Below are 21456 nucleotides of genomic sequence, written 5' to 3' on the forward strand. Positions count from 1 at the left end.
ACGTGGCTCCACGTGGAAGTCGAGGCTGCAGTTGGTCGTTCAGGGCTGTTGAGGCACCGTGGGGCGTTCGGTGTAGATGTCAAGCAGGCTGTTGGGGACCTAGTGGCTAGCAAGGCTGCAGATCAGGGTGGCCACACTTAGCAAATAGATGCTCAGTTCAACTGGAATGTCAGATAAACAGCAAATCCTTTTGCAATATTTGTGTGTCCCATGCAATATCTGGGACAACGAATCTTTTAAAAGTGTAAGTATATCCCAAATGGTACCTGAGATACACTAAATTAAGATTAGTCATTTACCTGACATTCCAGTTGAACTGGGCTTCCTGTATCTTATCTGGCGACCCTACCTGAGAGGTACCAAGGTGGCGCACTCTGGATCCTGGCCCCTTTCCCTACCATGCCAGTATGTGGAGCTTTTATTACTAAACCTGGGATGGCCCAGGCAGACTGGGATGAGTCTGAGTTGCTCACTCAAGTCTGAACAGATGTTGCTCAAATTGAATTGAGAGAATTTTCCGACCCTTCTGAAACCTGCGGGGGCCTTCGGTTGGGGCTGGTGCTCTGTGCACCGTGAGGAACCGCAGACCACACCAGGCCAGGGGTCCGCACCCCAGAGACCACTGTCTGCAGCTCCACGTCTTCACGACGTCATCCGCTGCCTTGACCGTGCCAATGAATTCCAACCTTTATTGGAACTTTCCTGTGGTTTGGATTTTCTTCTTGAGAAGAATATTTGCTACCGATTTAGTCCTGTTTTAAAATTCTGTCCGGTCGAGATGTTGTCCTGTTTTCATCTCTGTGTGACTCTTCCTCAGTCATTTCCTTTCTTCTCAGTTCACTTGAGTCCACCTCCTGCAGTTTGCTTATCAGAGCGACATACACCACAGGGCTGGACTCGGTCCTGACATCTCCTTAGATTTAGTCCCAATGCTGTTTCTCTGTCAAGCAGATGTGTATTAAAATGTGCATAAGAAAAGAAGCTGGGCTTATTTAGAAACTTCTTCAATTTGCACAAACTCCATTGGTAGAAGAGATTTTTTTTTCTATAAAAACCCACAACAAACGTATGTTAATAGCTTCTTAGATCAAGACAGATTCCTATTTGGCCATTTCTGCCATCATTCTGCCCCATTGGCAGAGACACAAAAACGGTGACTGAGTATTCAAAGATGCAGAGACATCTGTGGCACGTTGGAGCTTTTTTCTTTTCTTTTTTTCTTTTGCGGTACGCGGGCCTCTCACTGCTGTGGCCTCTCCCGTTGCGGAGCACAGGCTCCGGACGCGCAGGCTCAGCGGCCATGGCTCACGGGCCCAGCCGCTCCGCGGCATGTGGGATCTTCCCGGACTGGGGCACGAACCCGTGTCCCCTGCATCGGCAGGCGGACTCTCAACCACTGCGCCACCAGGGAAGCCCCTGGAGCTTTTTTCTTGATTGTAGGATCTCTTTGCTCCCAGGAATGAGTGACTTCAACAGCCTGTTAAATGGTTTTGTCCAAATTGAAAGAGTTTGGTTTTTTTGGTCTCGTCAGGTATTATAACGTATACAAGGTGTTAGAAATGACTCCAATTTCGACTCAGGTCTTTGGGGCTCGTGTGTGTGTTTTAAAACAGCTTATCTTCAGGCACAGAAAACAAACGTATGGACACCAAGGGGGGAAAGGGGGGGTGGGATGAATTGGGAGATTGGGATCGACATATATACACTATTGATACTATGTATAAAATAGATAACTAAGGAGAACCTACTGTACAGCTCAGGGAATTCTACTCAATGCTCTGTGGTGACTTAAATGGGGAGGAAATCCAAAAGAAGGGGATATACGTATATGTATAGCTGATTCACTTTGCTGTACGGTAGAAACTAACAACATTGTAAAGCAATTATACTCCAATAAAAATTAATTTAAAGAAACAGCTTACTTTCAATGTGATAAAGGCATCTGAGAAACAAGCTTTCACTTGCTAAGCTAAAGTTAGGGCCACTGGACTTAAACCATCTAAAGAGAAAGGGAGAGTGAATATTGTTCAGTACATGTACGTACATGGGCATAAACAGGCACAGCACACACACACACACACACACCACAATTTAATTATATAAAAAATATTCCGAGCCATGTTTTCTGGACTATTCTTGATCTATTAATAGATAGACATACTTTACCCTTTGTGACACAGACGTCAACCTCAGGGCCATCTGACCTGGCAGTTTAAAAAACAGGACTATTAGGGCAAGAACCTGGTGGGGGGGGGGGTCCCACATATCAGGCAGTTGAGTCCAGAAAGGAGACAGAGAACTGGCCAGACTGGTGTCAAATTCAAAGCCAAGAAAACACAGAGTCAGCGGGAGGAGAAAGAGAAGAGGTGGCACAGGAGAGCAACCTGTGGTCCACAGTCAGACAGCGTTTGCTCTGGGTCTTGTTGGCAACTTTGGGCTGTGTGTGGGCAGCCAGGAGGAACCAGAGGCCGGCAGGCGAATCCCTCCCGAGTTCCTGCCAGTGGCAGAAGTGCTGGACCCAGTGACAGAGCTTGAAGATATCCTTATCGTTCCCCCGATAAGAGGCATCAGATAGCATTTTTAGACTTCATTATTTCAGCCCGGAAGCAAAAGGAGCATCTAAGGCCTATAGTGCAGATGTAATTTACAAGGATTGTGTTGGGCAACACCTGTCCAGCAGGTGGGAAACCTGAGTTCCCATCCTGGAGCAAACCACTTCCTCATCGACAATTGAGTTTCAAATGAGTGACAATCAGCCTTCACTTGCTTCAGTGTCACCGGGTTACGTCCCCAAGCCACCTGATATTTTTTCCTAGCTCTTTAGCTGTGTATGTATAGTACTGCCAGTATTTATTACACTTGGACTTGGGGATAGGGAAGTGTACGTTTGGAATGGGGTGCGAGTTCATTCACTAGATTTAATGCCAGGGAACGAAGGCTTTGCTTAACTTTTTATTCATTATGGCACAAGTAAGAAATTTAGGAAACACCACTGAAAATGTCATCGCCAATATGAAAATTAAGAGTAGCATGTTTTATAAAAAAAAAAAACCATCTTTTTCTATAATACACATTCCCTTATGAAGTGAAAAAAAATTTTCATAAAATACTGAAGCGAATTGCCACCCGCTGGTCAAAAATTGTTTTGCAGTTGAAAAACTTCAAATTTACTACTGCACTATGGTAGGAACACTTTACACTACACGTAAAATTACCAAAGAAAACATTTCCTCAGCCTTTGGCACAATGTAAATACAGAGCTTAATCTTTTTCCAAATATGATTTACTTCACAAAGCACTGCATATAATCTGGTTAATACTGATTATGGGGCAAAAGGAAAAACCATGTTCTGTAACTTGAAGACTCTCTTTTGACCCTCAAACACTTTATAGTTGGATTCCAGTTTGCAGTTTTGAAAAATACATAAAAATCGTACATTATAAATATATATTATATATGGTCTATATAAAATTGAATTTGACCTAAAATGGGAAGGACAACTTCTTAATTATTCTTTCTTTGTCAGGCACGGCCTTTCTCTCTGAATTCTTTCTAAACAGATTCTAAAAATATATTCCATACTGTACCAAATTTAATATTTTCCTTAAAACATATTCAACATGAAAAAGCATTCAGTGACTATATTTTTTCGTATCTCACTACTATAGAAAAATATGGCTTCTCATATTCTGTTTTATTTTGTTTTGTTAGTGTTTTCCTCAGGCATCGAAGAAAGGGCTGTCCCCAGTTAAAAAGCTATGGCCAAAGCACAGAAACCTGCTTGTGCGTATTCTAGAACACTCTATAGAATCTCATTACTTAGAATAAGTGATTTAAAAATGTGTTCCTGGGCTTCCCTGGTGGCGCAGTGGTTGAGAGTCCGCCTGCCGATGCAGGGGACGCGGGTTCGTGCCCCGGTCCGGGAGGATCCCACATGCCGCGGAGCGGCTGGGCCAGTGAGCCATGGCCGCTGAGCCTGCGCATCGAAAGCCTCTGCTCCGCAACGGGAGAGGCCACAACAGTGAGAAGCCCGCGTATCGCAAAAAAAAAAAAAAAAAAAAAATGTGTTCCTTCTGTTTTCTGTGAATATAACATATAGGATTATCATACATAATCTGTTACAGAATATACAAGAGTCAAAACTGAAGACACATAAATACAATTAAGCTATACCAAAGCAAGAGTTTTATCTTCTACAGAGCCAATGTGAATAGCTTTTAGATTGGATATTAGCATCCACTTCTGGTTTTGTTTTTTCTGAAGGCTGGCTATGCAATAGAATCTTATTATAAATGGCCAGGGTCCTAGTGCTCTATATCTTTAAGTGAACTGACTTTTCTCGTGTTATTATTTTTTTTTAAGTGTAAAAGAAGAAAAACAAGTAAGTGCCCAATTGTCCAACCCCACTTTTTCCCCTACTGATGGAAGAAGGCTGTTTGGGACGTGAGGGCTGAGCGTGGAGGGCTCATCTCATACCAGCGTTTCCGGGAGGGCATCGGGGTTGTCGGTGGATAAGAGCTCCCAGATCTGCCACCGCTCCCTCTGCCAGTCGAGCCAGCTGGGTTCCCCCAAGGTCTTACTGTTCCGATCGCTGGCGGGACTGGGGTAGGCGCTGCTCGCTTTCTGCTGGGCGGCCTGACGCTCTCGCTCGGCTCTTTGGATTCCCTCTTCCAAGGCTGTTCCCGAGCCTCCTTCTGGCCTCTGAGGCCTCCACAGCGGCGGCTCCGCGGGCTGCTGGGCCGATGCTAGGGCCTGCTTCCCTGGACCAGGATACGGAGGAGGAGGCCTCTTGTCGCGCCTGGCACCCTCTGCAGGTCTCTGGTGCAGAGGCTTGGCTCTCCTCTGCAGCCAGGCCGCCTCCGGCTCGCGCTCCGCGAGGTCTTCGGTCCAGCACGGCTCCGGCCTTGGCCTTGGCGCGCGCCTCCCGCCCCCGCCGCCCTTGATGGGGGGCGTGCTGCAGACGCGGGCCACGGGGGCGTGCGCCCTGCACTCGGCGATGGTGCTCGTGGTCTGAGTCCTGCCAATGACCTGCGCACTGCTGTCCAGTTCCATGGGGCTCCCCTGCCACCGGGGCCAATTTGGGGACAGGTTCCCTTGCGAAAGAGAACACGGCCCCGGTCGGAGGGAGCTGCTTTCAAAAATGTCTCCGTAGGAACCTGGGAGCCGGAGAGAAGGACGAGAAATGGAATTGGTTTGTAGAGCCCCTGTCGGGATGCCCTGGTATCTCCTTCCTACTGCCAATTTCAAAAACTGAAGAAGTGCTGACACGCTTAGTTGTTGTTGCCTAAAGTGAAAGACCTCCTAGTAAGAGACATGTGCAGCGCTTTTGGATTACTGGCGCAATTCGCGAAGCAGCTCCAAAGACAGATGCCTGGACTCTGACAGGTTAGCTGTCAAATGCAACCGGATAGTCCTTGGCCCTAAGTGATGTTTTAGGAAAGCCCCCTTCTGCGTGGTTATGAAAACTTCTCTGAACCTAGAAGGTGAAAGGAACATTCCCTTCCCGCTCAGCGCAACTTGCAATCCAGAGGAGGCACAAATGTTTCCACGTTTCTATTGTGTCAATTAAAGCTGCAGGAATAAATGAAATGAATCAAAAGTGCCTCATCTGGTGCCAGAAGATAATGAAGACAGCAGCCGCTGTGTACATTCCACCACCTCCACTGTGGGAGAGACTGGCTCGTTGTTCACCAAATCGTCCCCTTTCCTTACTGGATGACATTTCCCAGCCTCCGTTGCAGTTAGGAGGGCCACATAAATGAGGTCTGGCTAACACATGTGCAGAGGTGTGATGTGAGCCATTTCTAGGCCTGGTCTAATAAAAAAATGAACAAACAAACAAACAAAAACCCAAATGCACTCCTAGTCTTTCCTGCTTGCTCCCTTCCTTTAACTTCTAGCCCAGGATGGAAAAACCACGGAAGACTCCAGCCTCTGAGGATGGGGGAGCCACCGGCTAGACGGAAATTGAGCCCCTGAATGACTCTGTGGAACAGAGCACTCCCACCCTTAATCGCCCTGCACAGTCCACAGTGGACTGGGCGGTGAGGGAGAAATCAACCTGCGAGAGGTTAAGCCACTGACATTTAGCGGGTGTTTCTTACAGCAGTTAGCCTTCCCTAACGGATACAACTTTTCCTCAGGAAATTGAAAGGAGAGCAAAACAGTGCATTTCACAAGCAAACGAGGAGTTCCTGGGGCCTATGTCCCCAGGCTGCCTTTTTCCTATGGATTTGCCCTGTCCTCTCATTTCTTTTTAGTAGGCAGGGAAAGAGAGCAGATCATTTTGGGGAGAGAGGGGCATGTGAGCATTTATATAGGGACAGATCAGAGTTGAAAGAGCGAAGGAAAACAGAGCAGAATATCGTGGAATACTTTATCCTCGGGGGGAAAGGCAGTAAAGCACTTCATGGGATACAATGAGATGTAGTTAGATAATGGATCAGTACTCAAACTGGATTAGAGGCCATTAAATTAAAAATGTACCATGCTTTAAAACTGTAATACGGGAGGTGTTACAAAACAATGAGAAAGGGAACATATACACACATGTACACACACATATACATACATACACACACATTCGGGAGAAACAATAAAACAAAACAATTTACACACTTCATGCAATATATTAACATGTATTCCAGATGGATTAAAGAATTAAGGGTTAAAATAATGGAATACTATGAAAGGGAAAAGTGCATAGATGACTGACTCTCCAATGCTTAAGTAAAAGTAAAGATTAATTTTGTGAAATAATTCACAACAAGAGAGAGTGGTAGGCTTACTTACGTAAAACATTTAAAAAATTTCAGATATCCAAAAAGGGGAAAAAACTGCAAGGGATAATAATATCAGTGGCAAACAAAGTGGACAAAGGGTTAACGTCTTTATGATAGGAAGAGTTTGTAAGAAGCAATTTTAAAGACACTGGCACACACAAATAGCCAGTGACATAACTGATAATCAGTGGGCGAAATTCAGCTGATCAATAGAAAAATGAAAAAACACTGGTGAGAAAGGCAAATGAAAATAGTACAAGTTTGCTCTTTAAGGAAGCCAAAATGCAAACGCAGTGATTTGCAATACGAATGAGGTTCAAGTGACACGGACAGTGCAGTGAAATGGCACTGCCACCTACAGCTCATGGGGCATCAGACAACGCATCTTCTGTGCGATGTGAAGTGACTGCACCTCTGAATTCTTGAAAAGGTTTATCATTTTTGACCCACTTTCCTATTCTGTTTTTTTTTGTTTGTTTTGTTTTTGTTTTTGCTGCACCACGCGGCTCGCAGGATCTTAGTTTCCCAACCAGGGATTGAACCCAGGCCCTCAGCAGTGGAAGCTTGGAGTCCTAACCACTGGACCACCAGGGAAGTCCCCCACTTTACTATTCTGGATTTGTAACTGGCTTTCTGAAATTTTGTGAATTTGTTAATAACTTAAAATACCAAAAAAAAAAAAAGTTCCATAAAAGAGGTCCCTGACATCATGACTTATTACTGCATCAATAAAAAATGGAAACAACTCATTGTCCCAGCATTGGGCTCTAAACTACGAATATGCATCTGGCATACCACATGGCTCTCAACAATAATAATGGAAAATAACTCGAGAATGGACGGGAAACAAATCACATAAAGGTACACAGACAGAATGATTGTAACTATCTTTAAAAACTCCTGCAAATGAAACGAAATAAAGTCAAAGGCTGATGTACTTTGGTGGAAAGGATAAGTACAGCTTTATCCCCTTTTTCTCTGTTTCCAGCATTTTCCAAACAATATTTGACAAGCATGTAATACGATGATAGTAAGGTGAAAATGAAAGGAAATTAACTTAAAAAGTAAATGAAATACCAGTTTTAAAAAAGTATCCTTTACCTGTCATTCCTGGGTCTTTGGATCCACTTTTTAATGTTGAATGCCAAGTTCCCCAGATATTGAAAGCCTCCTCTGCCATGTCTAGGAAGAAGTGTATAAAAAAGGTATGTAACTCACAATCAAAGTGAAGAGCAAAAAATCAATAGACAAATATGTTTATAACATCTCTTTTGCTCAAAGTACTATATTCGAGATTGTGATGGACACAAGGCAGAATACGGTGCAGACCTGCCTTTTAAGATGCTTATTCCATTTGAGATTTACAAAAAGGCTTTCTCTATGATGGCTGTGGTAGACAGAATAAGCACTCCCACAAAGATGTCCGTGTCATGATCCCCAGAACCTGTAAAGATGTTATATTCGAAAGGGACTCTGCAGGTGTGCTTAAATTACGGATTTTAAGATGAGGAGATGATCCTGGATTATCCGTGCGAGCCCGATGTAATCACAAGGGTCTTTATAAGAGGGAGGCAAGATAGAAGATGCTACGTTGCTGGCTTTAAAGATGGAGGAAGGGGCCAGGAACCAAAGAATGCAGGCAGCCTCTGGAAGCTGGAAAAGGCAAGGAAACAGATTGTTCCCTAGAGTCTCCGGAAGGAACACAGCCCTGTGGACCCATTTTAGATTTCTGATGTCCAGAACTGTATGATAATAAATTTGTGTGTTGTTTTAAACCACTAAGTTTGTGGTCTTTTGTTACGGCAGCAATAGGAAACCAGTAGAATTGTGATGGGTGGCAACAGCTCTGACCGCACTAACACAGAGACAGAGGAATAGTTATAGTTTCTTTATCTGGCAGCAACAGAGTCAGTCCTGCATGTATTTATTCATACATCCCCTTAGTCTGTCTGTAACTATTTACAGCCTAAGGCACTATCTTAGGTGTTTTCACCGTCTCATTTAATCCTCACTACAATTCTGATAATAATGATATTTCTAGAAGCAAACGTCTACCGGATGCTTCCCTGTGTTCCACAGTTCATACGCATTCTCTCATTTAATCCTGAAGAGATGACCCTGAGTCCATTTTACAGATGAGGCAAGTACTCTCGCATTTTAAAAATAAATTTTATGCCTGATGGGAACATGGGTTACTGTTTTCATTGTAAATTTAAAAAACATTTTGACACGAATATTTGTAAAATTAAAAAAACTGCTGTGATTAAAAACACCAAAAAAAAAAAAAAAGCCCTTTCAGAGTGGCTCTTCGGATTAAACTATAAATTTGAGATAAAATAGTAAGAATTTGTACCGTGTCTTCCAATTATTACTTTAAAAGTGTCCTGTTGAGTCCTGACCCTGAGGAATTACACTGTGGAGGGAGAGAACAGAACCAAACATTCGGTGGTCAAATGAATTTGAGAAAAGCTGCAACCCATACCCTCCCTCCCATTGTGGAAATCCATGGTGCCCACTAGCACTTTAAAGAGTTTGAGAACTTGTACAGTAGAGAGACCGTTAGCTTGGTTAACCCAATATTTCCCAAATGTATCTGACCGTGGAAACCTTATTCTGCCTAAAAACGTCATCTCCCATGGAGACCTCTTTGGAACATGCCAGCTTGTTATACAGTAAGTTCAGCTTGTTCCTCTTATAAAAGTTAACAGCAATGGTTCGGTGACATCTTAGTCTAGCAAATATGCACCCCAACCCACAGGCCAGGACACATAAAGTTCCTCGGATGCTGGAGCAGAAAAGCCAGCTGGGAATGTCAGGGGCTGTCAGAGCTTGAGACCGCTTCCCAGCTAGCCGGGTCTGCAGGGACTCAGACTCAGAGTCGGTGTTCGGCAGGTCCTCAGTAAATGCTCATTGAATTAGAGAAACGTGAAATGGTGAAGGGATGGAGAGGAGGTCCAAATCACCCACATCAGGCCACACGCAATCAAAGTCACTGGTGGAGTTACCTTTCCCAAGCCTTGGTCCAGGAGAACTCTCCCTCGACTTCGAAGATGGCAAGTGGCCCACCCGCACATACTGCTCTGGCCCTTTGTAAAGCTTCTCTGAGCCCCCCGGGGCCACGTCCTCTTGCATAGCCAGCAGGGAGCGCTCGGACAGCACTGGGGAGTTGTTGTCATAAGGGGAGAGGTCTCCGCTGGAGGCCTTGTTGGAATCTGTGGACGAATGCCTTCCTCCCATGGAAAAGGAAACTTCCGACCTCAGCATGTCAGGGCTTCTGGCACAGGGAGACAATTACAGGTGCGTGAGTGTGTTAACAATGAGCGACCAGATTCAAACAATCCGACGGTTTCACACAGGACAGGAGAAGAATGCATGGACACGGGCTGAAACAAAAAGAGCTTCTGAGCAAGGTTCCAAGACTCCTGTGTCAATAAGGTGAAAGCGTTTCTACGAAGTGGCCAGCAGATGGCAGTAAAACCCAACAGATGTTACAGGAAACAGCAAGGCGAAGTGGGGCGGGGGAGGGTGAAACACACGGATGCCTGTCTTCTCCAAGGTGCATCACTGAAATGCCTGTTGGATCAATCCCTGTTTCGATTTAAAAATTAAAGTCTGATGCTCACTATCTGTTAAGTAGGGAAAAACTGTAGATAACTCTTTTACTTTCCTCAATATCCTGAATTAAAAATAATTCAGCTAAAACTATGATTGAAACTTTACGTGTAGTTCATTATGGCTTTACGGACACCTTTTCTCCCCGCACCCAAATACTTAGTGTAAGTGAATCCATCCTTCCTGAGGACGAGGACAACAACGATGATGCTGCTGGTGTGATGATGACGATGACGATGACGATGATGACGCTGGTGGGAATAACTGTTTCATGGTTAAAACGGTGGCTAAAAGGATAGATATATGACCATCACTAGAGTCCATAGTGTTTAAATACACCTAAAAAGACTCTACAAGGCACTAGTGCTTTTACAAATTGATATAAAGCGTACTAATTAGCATATCCATTAAGGTTTATATGTGCATGGGTTGTCACAGCAACAGAAGTAACCGTGAAAACAGTGAGCGGAACAGGAAGATGAGAACATCAGGAACAGGACAAGAGTGTTGAAAGTCTTACCTGGGAACATCTGTATTTTCTACCTTCCTCAAAACAGTGGCCCTGACATCTTAAAGGGAAATGATCACAGATTGGTGACAAGTTCCCAAACCCGTTTCTGTCCCCCCCGCCCCCGCGCTCCCCCACTTCACTTCTCTTTACTTGTCTTTGCTTTCTTTTGGTTTAATTTTTCAAAACAAATCCTTTGTGATCTTAAAGAAGGTAAACCCATGCCCGAGCAAGGCTTTCCTGACCAAAGGGTTCTGTGCATGCAACACGGAGGAAGGACGCTCTCAGGGGGTCTAGCTTCACGGTGGTCTCCAGCAGGGGGTAGTGCCAGGGGAAAGCATCTCAGCAGCTGTGTGTCATGCTTTCCCTGTCACCGAGGCAGCTGAGGGAATGTCTTACCCACATGGAATAAACAGTCCTTTCCTTGCCTCCTGTTTAAACCGATGACCGATAACCTTATGGGAAAGAGCCAGAGGACAACCACGAAACTTTAGGCCTCCAGTGAATGAAGGAAAAATAAAAGGAACTTACTACTCCTGCTGGGAAGTGGGGGAAAAAAACGATTTAACCTCCACCATTTAATTAAAGGGGGAACCCTCCCTAATTCTAGTGGAGGGGACACAAAACAAACCAAATGGACACTTGTCTGTCGTCATGGGGTTCGACTCTCGTTGAGGATGCTTTACTATGAAAATGAGAAAAATACGAACGTGCTGAATTGGTAGCAACACAGAGCTCAGCTCAGAATCAGGGTCCTACGTTCTGACCAGGGCTAGATATCAAATTGCTGGGCTAATTTCAGTTGTCTTCCCTGTTTAGTTGGCATTTTTCCGTTCATTAATGAAAATGTCTTATGTCTACTCGGCAAGAATAAGTCATAGTGTTATATCGATAAGAGTGGGCACATAAAGCCTTATTTTATGGGCTGTTTTAAAGAGAGTCAAGTCAATTCACCTGCCAAAACAAAATAACTATCAGGGCTTCGAATGCTTTTTGGCCCCTTTACAATAGGAGGAAAGTTTTGGAAAGGTCGTATTGTAGCTCATGGAGACCACAATAGTTCGGTCTCGTAGCTGGCTCTTCTGTCTTACAAAACATATAGAAGAGCATATATTAAGCAAAGTATTAAAAGTTGCAGATTCAGCCGACAGTTATGTGCATAAAGAAAAACACCTCATGAAAGAAATTTCTTGAACGCCCCAGTACTAGGGACATTTGGGTTTCTCCCAGGCAAGCAGGTTATTTTTACCTACTTGGAGGTGAAAATTATTTCTCCACATAGAACCACGGGTCATGAAATAAAGAATGTATCTCTTTGCAATGACCGCTAAAAGGCTCTGAGGAATTGGGGCTCCACTCGAGTTGGCGTATTGGAGCTGGTGTGAAGCCTTTGTGTGTTTCACACCCCAACTTCAGCTTACCTTAGCACTCTTTCCACTGCTTTCCTTTCCCTGGCCTTTCAAGTTACTTACTATGATATTGTTCCACTTTATATGTTTTTGCGAGCTGCTTCAATACATTGTTTTTGGACTGGTGTACAGACAGGGAAATCAAGTCCATGTCGCTGGGGGTATTAAAAAGGCAGCATGCTTCATGAGAGCATTCAGTTTGGTTAAAACAAAACAGAGAACAATAACGGCAATAACAAAAATAACTGAAGCCGTCACATTGTTTTCTCCTCCATGATCATGGCTGTGATGGGATCTGGTCCAGCAGAGGTGAGGTGCGGGGGGAGAGGTGGAAAGCCACTGTCCTCTTCCTCTGTCCTTTGGGCTGACTCTGCAAAACCTCACTCAGTGGTTCTGATGCGGCCGCATCGCTATCACCTGGGAAATGCATTACTTGTTGGAAATGCAAATTCTCAAGCTCCATTCTGGACCTCCTGACAGGACTGGCCACCATATGCAGGGCCCAGGGCAAAATGAACATGCGGGGCCCTAAGATTAAAAAAATGATTAGAATTTCAAGATGGTGAGAGCAGATCACTAAGCCAAATGGGTGCTCCTTCTGAGTACGGGGTTCAGCCCATGAAGCTGGCTTGGCCGACTGAAAGGGAACCTCTGGGGGCAGGGCTTTAAGAGCCCACCAGGTAATTCTGATGCTTGGGGAAGTTTGAGAACCCCAGATACCAAACCTACCTGCCTTCCCTCAACCCACAGATGTGACCGTGAGCTATGGATCTAGTAAGAGTCAAATCAGGAGGGAAACCACAGATAGTGGCAGCGGGGGTAAATGTGGTGGTCCTGCAGGATCCGGATAACCGAACGTCGTTTGGTGATGGCTCAGAACGTGTTAAGGGGAGGCGGGGCAGGAGGGGCCAACCTGCCTTTCTCCGCTCCTCTGTGTCATGCTCCTAAGTCCACCCACCAAAGTCACCACAGCTGCGACCCCAATCAGGGGAGAAACTGCAGGACGTGGCTAGAGCTAATCCCTGGAGGTAGAGGTGAATGAAGCAGACACGGACCACGAACCTCCTCAGGGTGGCTGGGGTCACAGCCAGGGACACGGGCAGGTGGGGACACCCCACGAGAGGTGATACCTCTTTTCCCAGCCCGCGTACTTGCCCGTGGCAGCGGAAACTGATTGAGTGCCCATGGCAAACAGCTTGTGGTATATACACTCATGGGAAGTAACCCCTTGGCCTGAGAGAAGCACAAAAGTTGCTATTTATACAGAGTCCGTTATGTGGCAGAAATTGGACTAAGCTACTGTTAACAGCTCTCCTTGTTTCTGATCACAAGTCTAGAGACGAGCCAAAGAAACGAGGAGATATCAAAATTACATGTCTTTCTAGCAGTACCGGCATTAGGGGTCGAGACTCCTAAAACTTGTTTCATAAATACTATTCAAAATGATTAAAAATCAACAGTAAAACGCTTGTTTTATGCTTAGAGTTGGTGGGCCCTTTTATATGTTTAAAGTATTTCCTATTTTTCATTTTATTTTCTCGGCAGAGGTCAGTAAGATGGTGGCCAAATGTGCCTAAGAGCCCACGCCCAAGAACCGTCTTTCCACACGACAGCCCACCAATTAGTAAACAAAATAAAACTCCTCAGAACTCTCACTATAACATCGGCAGTTCGGAGTTTTAAAATGTTTTCGTGTCATTCCATTGCTTTATCATTAAATCAATCGGAAACAAATCCAGGACCCTCCCTCTGGACAATGAGACAAGCAACCACCGACGTCTCCTCTAAGATTTGCCTCTGAAATGATTCTACTCTAGGAAGACAATTTGAATTCAACACTCCGAGTAAAGGCAATAAAATATTCATGCATTTATCTAAACTATTTATCCTAACCAGTGATTCACTGGATGAGAAATCGTTTAGAAGCACAAAATGTTCCCTCTTTCTATGTCTCGGAATTTCATGGATTTGAGCGGATGGATACACTGCCAGTTGACATGGGGTTGCTTCCATGAATGGAGAGCTTTCCCGGGAGACCTGAAAGCCCCGGGACCATCCACAGCATGCATGGCCGGTCTCGGCCAACCAAACAAGCATGAGATGGACGTGGAGAGCGAATCACTTTCTCACCCTTAGCTGGTCCCTCCAGGTCAGGGTGTAAACACGCTGGCAGGGTACTGTGGGCAGGCCTGTACTGCAGCCGGAGGCACAGAACTTGTTCTGTGGATAAACGGAAAACTCCGGTTCAATCACCGGAAGCGGCCAGCCCAGCCCCTCACTGAGCAACCCCAGTGAGGAACACCTTTGGGGATTTCGAACTTGCATCGGCTTCATGCTTGGCTTAGCCATGAACAGGTAAACCTCAGTCTGCTGGAACTCAAAGCACATAACCATCTCGGACACTATTAACGGTACCAGGAAAGGAATCCACTGCCACAGTAGCTCTGGACTTATGGACGATTTTCACATTCATCGTGCTCAGTTCTGCAAAGCATCCCTGATGCAGAATCCTAGGGACAAATGCACCCTGCTCCAAAGAGACGCTGACCTGGATCCAAACTCCCACCAGGAGATAAAGCCAGCATCCTGGACGTTAGAATTCGCCCAGGTCTTTTAAAATTTTTTGATACGTTGCTCATCAGAGATTTTTGGTGTTCACTTTGATTTTTAAAAAATACTACACTTCAATATTGTTCATTTTGATGACCGTTTTAACACACCCTTAAAATCTGCACCTCACTCCCCTCACCCTAGTCCCTGCCCTGCCACGATAATGTACTTCTGTTCTGTTGCAAATGCCTGCGTTTTAACATACTTTGTCCTCTTTGACTCCATTCTCATCCCCTATTACCTTACAACCCTAAATCAAGGGGGAGGGTCTATTTTAAGTATCTTTGAAGAAAAGAGCACATAATTCTAATAAATATACCAGACGAGCAATTAAAAAACTGGAAGTCTTTCATTGTTAGTGAGATAAATCTCTTCTAATCTCCTCTTGGCATTCCATTTTAGTTGAAGCCAAAAATGTAAGTAGACAAGCACAAGAAAAAAATACTGAATCCTACTCTCACTCCCCCAATTCTGTTGTCGCACATAAAGAAGGGAAGAGACTCAAATCAAAACATTAAATTCCCAAATATCACTAAACGTTTCATCTTTCGAAACAGAAATTTTGATGAATATGTTCTCGTTCTTGGTTTGACACTCTTTTGAAAACTTGTCCACTCCAGATAAAATCTTGTGCAGTTCCCACATGGGGCACAGGAATCTAAAACCTTATTTAGGTATGTGAACTGATGGCAAAGAACAGAAGCTTCAGGAAAAAAAATCAAAGGGTTGGAAGAGAAAAATGAGGCAGCTCGTGCATATCACTGCACTTATGATGTTCATTTTAGAAGCTACTGTTGCTTCCCACTCTGTGGTCTTCCTGCAAATCCTTTCCATTCTTACCTTTTATAGCCCTCGTAGCTGAGTTTTCACTAAATAAGGTCTTCGGAACAAGAATTCTGTCCATTCCCATTGCGCCACAGCTTATCCAGATTCTCGACCTCATGACCTGCAAACGCAATCGCTTCCAGTCCCTTCAGAAATCTACCTGGCCTGGTGCGAGCAGGTCATGTTCCCAACTTCAGTGCCTTTCACCCTCACCCCTCTGTCTGTTCCAGAACTACGCCATCATCCTGATGCCAATCATATCAGGTGAGCTTTGCCTTTCAAGACAGTGCCACAACTTAACGTGGATGGGTTCTCTCGCGCCATATTGCCTTCATAGGTTCTCATGGACAGCAAGGTAGAATCTAGTGACACCCGAGTTTTTGGTAAGTAGTTGTAAATGAACAGAATGGTGGAATTCTAAGCAATGTGATAATGATCACTAACAAGTACTAAGCATTTATCTAAAAACCAGATTCTATTCTAATAGCAGAACAACTCCATAAAGTTAGTGTGACTTTTTATCTCTAGTTTACAGATGAGGAAACTGAGACAGAGAGAGATGAATTTCTTTACCCAAGACCGCACAGCTAATCGCAGTGGAACTGGAATTTGGACTCAGGCAATGTGGCTCTGAATCCGAAGCTCATAACCAGCACGTTGTATCACAGAAGGGTGTGCTACTGATGGATAATTGACATGTCAGTGTGGCCGGCACTGTCTGGCATTGGGGGCACTCTAATTTGTCACCACTGTATTCTGTCGTTACCATGATCTATCATCACTGTAATTCTTTGCCGCTGCTTCTTGATGTAAGCACCGCTGCTATTTAAGGGCTTCTGCCCTCTGTGCTGGCCTCTTTATCGTGTCCCCAGCCAGCTGACATATTTACTTTTATGACCAGGCCCTGATTCAAGCTCCCCAAACATCCAGGCCTATTGACAACCTCTCCAGCCTACAAAGTTCCCTGCAAATCCGTGCTCTTCTCAGAAGATATCGAAACTCCACGTGGATCTATGGTCTGGAGCGCTGGTTCCCTTCTTTGTCAACACAAAGACCCCTTTGGCATGTAACAAATCACCTACCTCAAGTCCCCGGATGACAGTAAATACGTAGTAGCTAATGGGGCAGCTCTCAGCTGTCAGTTCTTAGCCTGGCTGCTTGTGAGAAACACAGGGGAGCTTTTAAAAATCCCAGTGTCCAGACTGCACCCCGGAATAAATGAATCTAAATCTCTGGGGGGGGGTGCCCAGGCGGAGCTGTTCTTCAAGCTCCCCAAGTGATTCGAACGGGAGGCAAGGCTGAGAACCCGGGGCTCAGCACGTATCATCTTCACCCTTGTAGGCCTCCTTCGACAAGTCTGCAAGTCCTTAAAGATGTCCGCGTTTATACAGAGAATGGATAAACAACAAAGTCCTACTGTAGAGCACAGGGAACTATATTCAGTATCCTGTGATAAACCATAATGGCAAAGAATATCAAAAATGAATGTACATCTATATGTATAAATGAGGCACTGCTGTGCAGCAGAAATTAACAAAACATTGTAAATCAACTACACTTCAATAAAATAAATACTGAGAGAAGAAAAGAATATGCCTTGAGATTTTAAGCTTTTGCTACTCAAAGTTTGGATCATGGCCCAGCAGCATCACAGCATCATCTGGGGGGGGCTTGTTAGAAATGCAGTTTCTCAGACTCCCTCCCCTAGACCTACTGATTCAGAAAGAACATTTTAACAAGATTTCCTGGTCACCTGGATGCATAGCGAAGTTTGAGAAGCACACTTTGAAGCACGAAGAGACTACCTACAGCGCGAGGGTTAGGACGTTTCAAGCCTCAAGAGGCCGTTAAAAATAAATATTTATTTACTAATGTACGGATTTTCACTTCATGGTAGCATCATCGACCTTCTGGGCTGCTACCTGACCTGTACCTAGAGGAAAACAACCAAACACTCGCTTCTCCTCACTGCCAAAGTCTCCTCCAAACGTTTTCTGTTCGATACTGCTAGTCTGTGACATCTCCAGTGCTCCTGTGAGCTTACCTTCCTTTTCTGGAAGCCCTGACACTCACCTAAGATCGTGGTGTAGGGTCAGCTTGCCTAGGCCTTACAATTCTTATTCCTATAGGGACAGGGAACAGAAGACGCTGCACCATTGTACAGTTTGGGATGGGCTTAACATGTACGCTTCCTCCTTTTCCTAAGAGTAGAGAAAGAAAGGCTCACTTCTTGGCATTTACATGCAAAGAGCGTATTGAAAACCACATCAAAATAACTTCTAACATCTATTCTTCAAAGTATAGTATTCATATATTTTTAAATGTCACATAAAAGCAGAAATTCGATAAGTCAAAAATCAGTGGCTTTTTTAGGTGTGTGTTTTCTACCTTTCCCCCAGAGAAGTGTTTTAAAGGCAGCTTAACGAGGGATTCACAAAGAGAAAGGCTGCCATGTCTGTTCTCTTGCACAGGGGAGGGAAATAAGTGAGTTCCTTTAAAGTCCGGTGACACAAGATCTCCTATGAAGAAAAGCCCGTTGTTCGTTTAAATTAGAATCTCCACCTTGATGATAGGAATCTAGGAACATTTTAAGCGAGCCCAATTCTCTGATATGAAATGCAAGACCATGAAATACCAGCCCGTGTATACAGTCTGAATACGTTTTTATTCCCTCGTGGCTCTTAGGGTTTGAATCCTGGCAGAACGCCTTACTTGAAGCAGAACTTATCTTGATAATGATTGGCACAGAAATGGATTTTTAGAACTGCTCTTGAAAGGACAATCCCCTTAAAAATTCTTCCCTGTTCTACAGGACATGGAGCAAAACAATGTGCAATTCCTTTCCACCAAATTTCTCTAAAGAATGTAATTTTTACATACTTGAAATAGTTTTCAATGAAAATTAGTACATCTACATCACGTTCGACATCAATACAAAAGAACAATTTAACACGTGTCCACGTTTCTGAGATACCATTGAATAAGACATACCATGACAGTATTTTATGTATGACTCAGAGGGGAAAAATGCTATGAATTAATTTAAGACATGTCGCTGATTATAAGATTAACCTCAATTTCAGAGCTGATAAAACATGGGGGAAAATGTGTCTTAGAATTGTTGAAATTCAGTAGATTAACAAGCACAGCATAAGATGATACTTTCACGAAGGAAACAATGTTTCCTGTCACAAATTTAAGGTTTGGTGTCATGGTGGCAACATCACTCCTGGTTCATGCCGCAATATTATCCCCGTAACTAGCTTTGTTAAAGTTCACCCCCATACACTCTGCCTCTAGAGCAAATGGTTAACATAAATCATAAAATATGACTAAGGGGAAAATTCAGTGCTTCTCCTTTGGGGGAAAAATGGTGGCTAACCGTAGCCTACAGCAAGGCTTGTATTTCCCTCACTGCAAACATGGGTGCTTGTGTATACCGGCATGCATTGCGTTTTTCTCAAAAGGATGCTAGCTATGAAGAGCGGGAGAGTTAGGAGGGTGAGCATCTCTAATTTCATGGGTACCTAGGCCTCGGCTGAGGCCTGTCTTGTGGTTTGCTAATGCATCTGTCTCGTTGGTAAGTTACACACGTAAGACGCATCCAGGCGCAGCCTTAGGGGCCCCTAAGCACAGTTTTTAGGATTCTAGAAGTGGAATCACTGATGCACATTGCTGTCAGTTCCTGAGCTTCCTGCCAGTGCGATTTAGTAGGTTTTTTTTTTTTTTTCCAGTAAACACAGTCAAAAGGACCGCAAGGGGCTAGAAAAAGAAAACTGAAACAGAAAAATCCCATAAAGCAGTTTCTAGTTTGATAAGTGCATTGGTAAGACAAGCATTTTCTGTTTAGGTGGATCGATCAGATTTGCCAGAAAGTCACCAAAATTCCACTCAAGTCACCCTGCGTGGAGTTATGTAAACTTTTCTAATTCTTTGGAAATGAAAATAGAAATCCCCAAGGCAGCTTTAGAAGATGGAAAAACTGGCATACTCACGAAGATTGGGAGGCCTTTCTTCTGAGTAAATAGTCCACAACATCGGGATCGGTCTCTAACAGGCTCATCAGTACTTCATTCTGGAGATCCGGGGGAACCTGCAGGGGCCAAATGCTGAGGCATAAATAAAACCACTCCAGAAGGAGGCAAACTACGGTCACTGGCAACTTGACAACAGCATATAAAAGGGTGCCTTAAAAGTTGTAAGAAAACAGAGAGATCTCTTGGTTAAAACCAAACCTACACCAACCCATACAGCCAGTTTCATTCTTAGGACAAACTGGATGATTACCAAATAGTCATATTCTATAGTCAATTCAATTCAAGTGGGGTGAACTGTCACGCCACTTGCGACCGGAGACACAGCCTAACCATTTGGGTACCTCTGTTGCTCAGACTCGATTTTCTCGGCTTTCAATAAGCAAAATATTGCGGTTAAGAGGAACGGTGTTTGTAATTTACTGGCCAAATGGGGACACTTTCTAGAGTTCATATTTAGAACTATGCCAAGACAACAGGCATAAGTTAGGACTGTCTTGGGCAGTTCTGGAACATAGGATCCGTTTATCGAGGACGGGCCCTGGAGCCAGAGACTGCTTGTATTTGAGTCCCAGTTCCACTTGCTGGGTGTGGGAATTCTGGCAAGGTATATGACCTTTCCACGTCTCAGCGCCCTCAACTGTAAACTAGAGATAAGAAGAGTACTCACCACAAAGGGCTGACGTGGTGAGTAAAGGACTTACTACATGTTGAGAACTTAGAAAAGCACCTGGCAAATAGAAAACACTCCAAAAAAAATGTTGACTACTACGTTTGCACGTGCCCCTTTGTCATTCAGTGCCGGCCTTCACTCCTTTCTTGCCTCCTGGTCTATCAACAATTAAAAGTTTCTTGCTGGGCTTCCCTGGTGGCGCAGTGGTTGAGAGTCCGCCTGCCGATGCAGGGGACGCGGGTTCGTGCCCCGGTCCGGGAAGATCCCACATGCCGTGGAGTGGCTGGGCCCGTGAGCCATGGCCGCTGAGCCTGCGCGTCCGGAGCCTGTGCTCCTCAACGGGAGAGGCCACAGCAGTGAGAGGCCCGCGCAAAAAAAAAAAAAAAAAAGTTTCTTGCTTCATAATTTGATGAGGCATTCACTAGACTGTTATAGATGAGCTTCGTGTGTTTCTCTAAGCCTAATCCTCAGTGCATTAGAAGATGACCTTACAATCCTAAATCACTCACGTAGAAGGTTTTTCTGGGAGAAAAGATTGAACTCGGCTCCAGTGGCTTTCTACTCTGTAGATGCTGGTAGCTCAACCACAGGAAATTCCAACTGTTGAGGGAAAATACACGTTCAGTCTGATTCTCTCACATGTGGGCTCGGAGACAAGACCCTTAAATACTGTGGGGACACGTCTTCTGAGAACGAGTGTTGGTGGAAGAATGGCCTTCTGCCTCTTGCAGAACTCAATTCTTCCTGAGCTCTAAGAAGCTGGATGCAATTTTATTAACAAAAACGGGGATGAAAAAGCAACAAAATGCTTTCCTCCTTTCATAAATCTGTTCTTCCTACTTCATTCTGAATCGTCATTAATGACATTGCCAAACCCTAGTCACACAAGCTCAAAATCTGGGTTGGATTCAAGCTTCTCTGTGTCCTTTTCCCTCCCTGTTCGGAGCTGGGAGATCTACTTGATTTCATCTCCGTGATGCCTGTTACTTCTTACCTCTCTTT

General features: G+C 44.4%; 1 protein-coding gene across 3 annotated transcripts in view; it reads right to left on the minus strand.

The window, feature by feature from the left end:
- Positions 1–4064: 4064 nt before the first annotated feature.
- ARHGAP6 (Rho GTPase activating protein 6) overlaps positions 4065–21456 on the minus strand; it is a 267749-nt gene continuing 250357 nt past the window's right edge. For all 3 annotated transcript variants that reach the window (XM_033420190.2, XM_049704919.1, XM_033420191.2), the window contains exons 10-13: positions 19743–19840; positions 9789–10057; positions 7885–7965; positions 4065–5157 (exon numbers count right to left, since the gene is read on the minus strand). In XM_033420190.2, coding sequence (XP_033276081.1) covers positions 4472–5157; positions 7885–7965; positions 9789–10057; positions 19743–19840 — 1134 coding nt within the window. In that variant the 3' untranslated portion in view covers positions 4065–4471. The remainder of the gene's footprint in view (positions 5158–7884; positions 7966–9788; positions 10058–19742; positions 19841–21456) is intronic.

The sequence above is a fragment of the Orcinus orca genome, chromosome X, assembly GCF_937001465.1.
Source record: "Orcinus orca chromosome X, mOrcOrc1.1, whole genome shotgun sequence".
Classification (NCBI taxonomy): Eukaryota; Metazoa; Chordata; class Mammalia; order Artiodactyla; family Delphinidae; genus Orcinus; species Orcinus orca.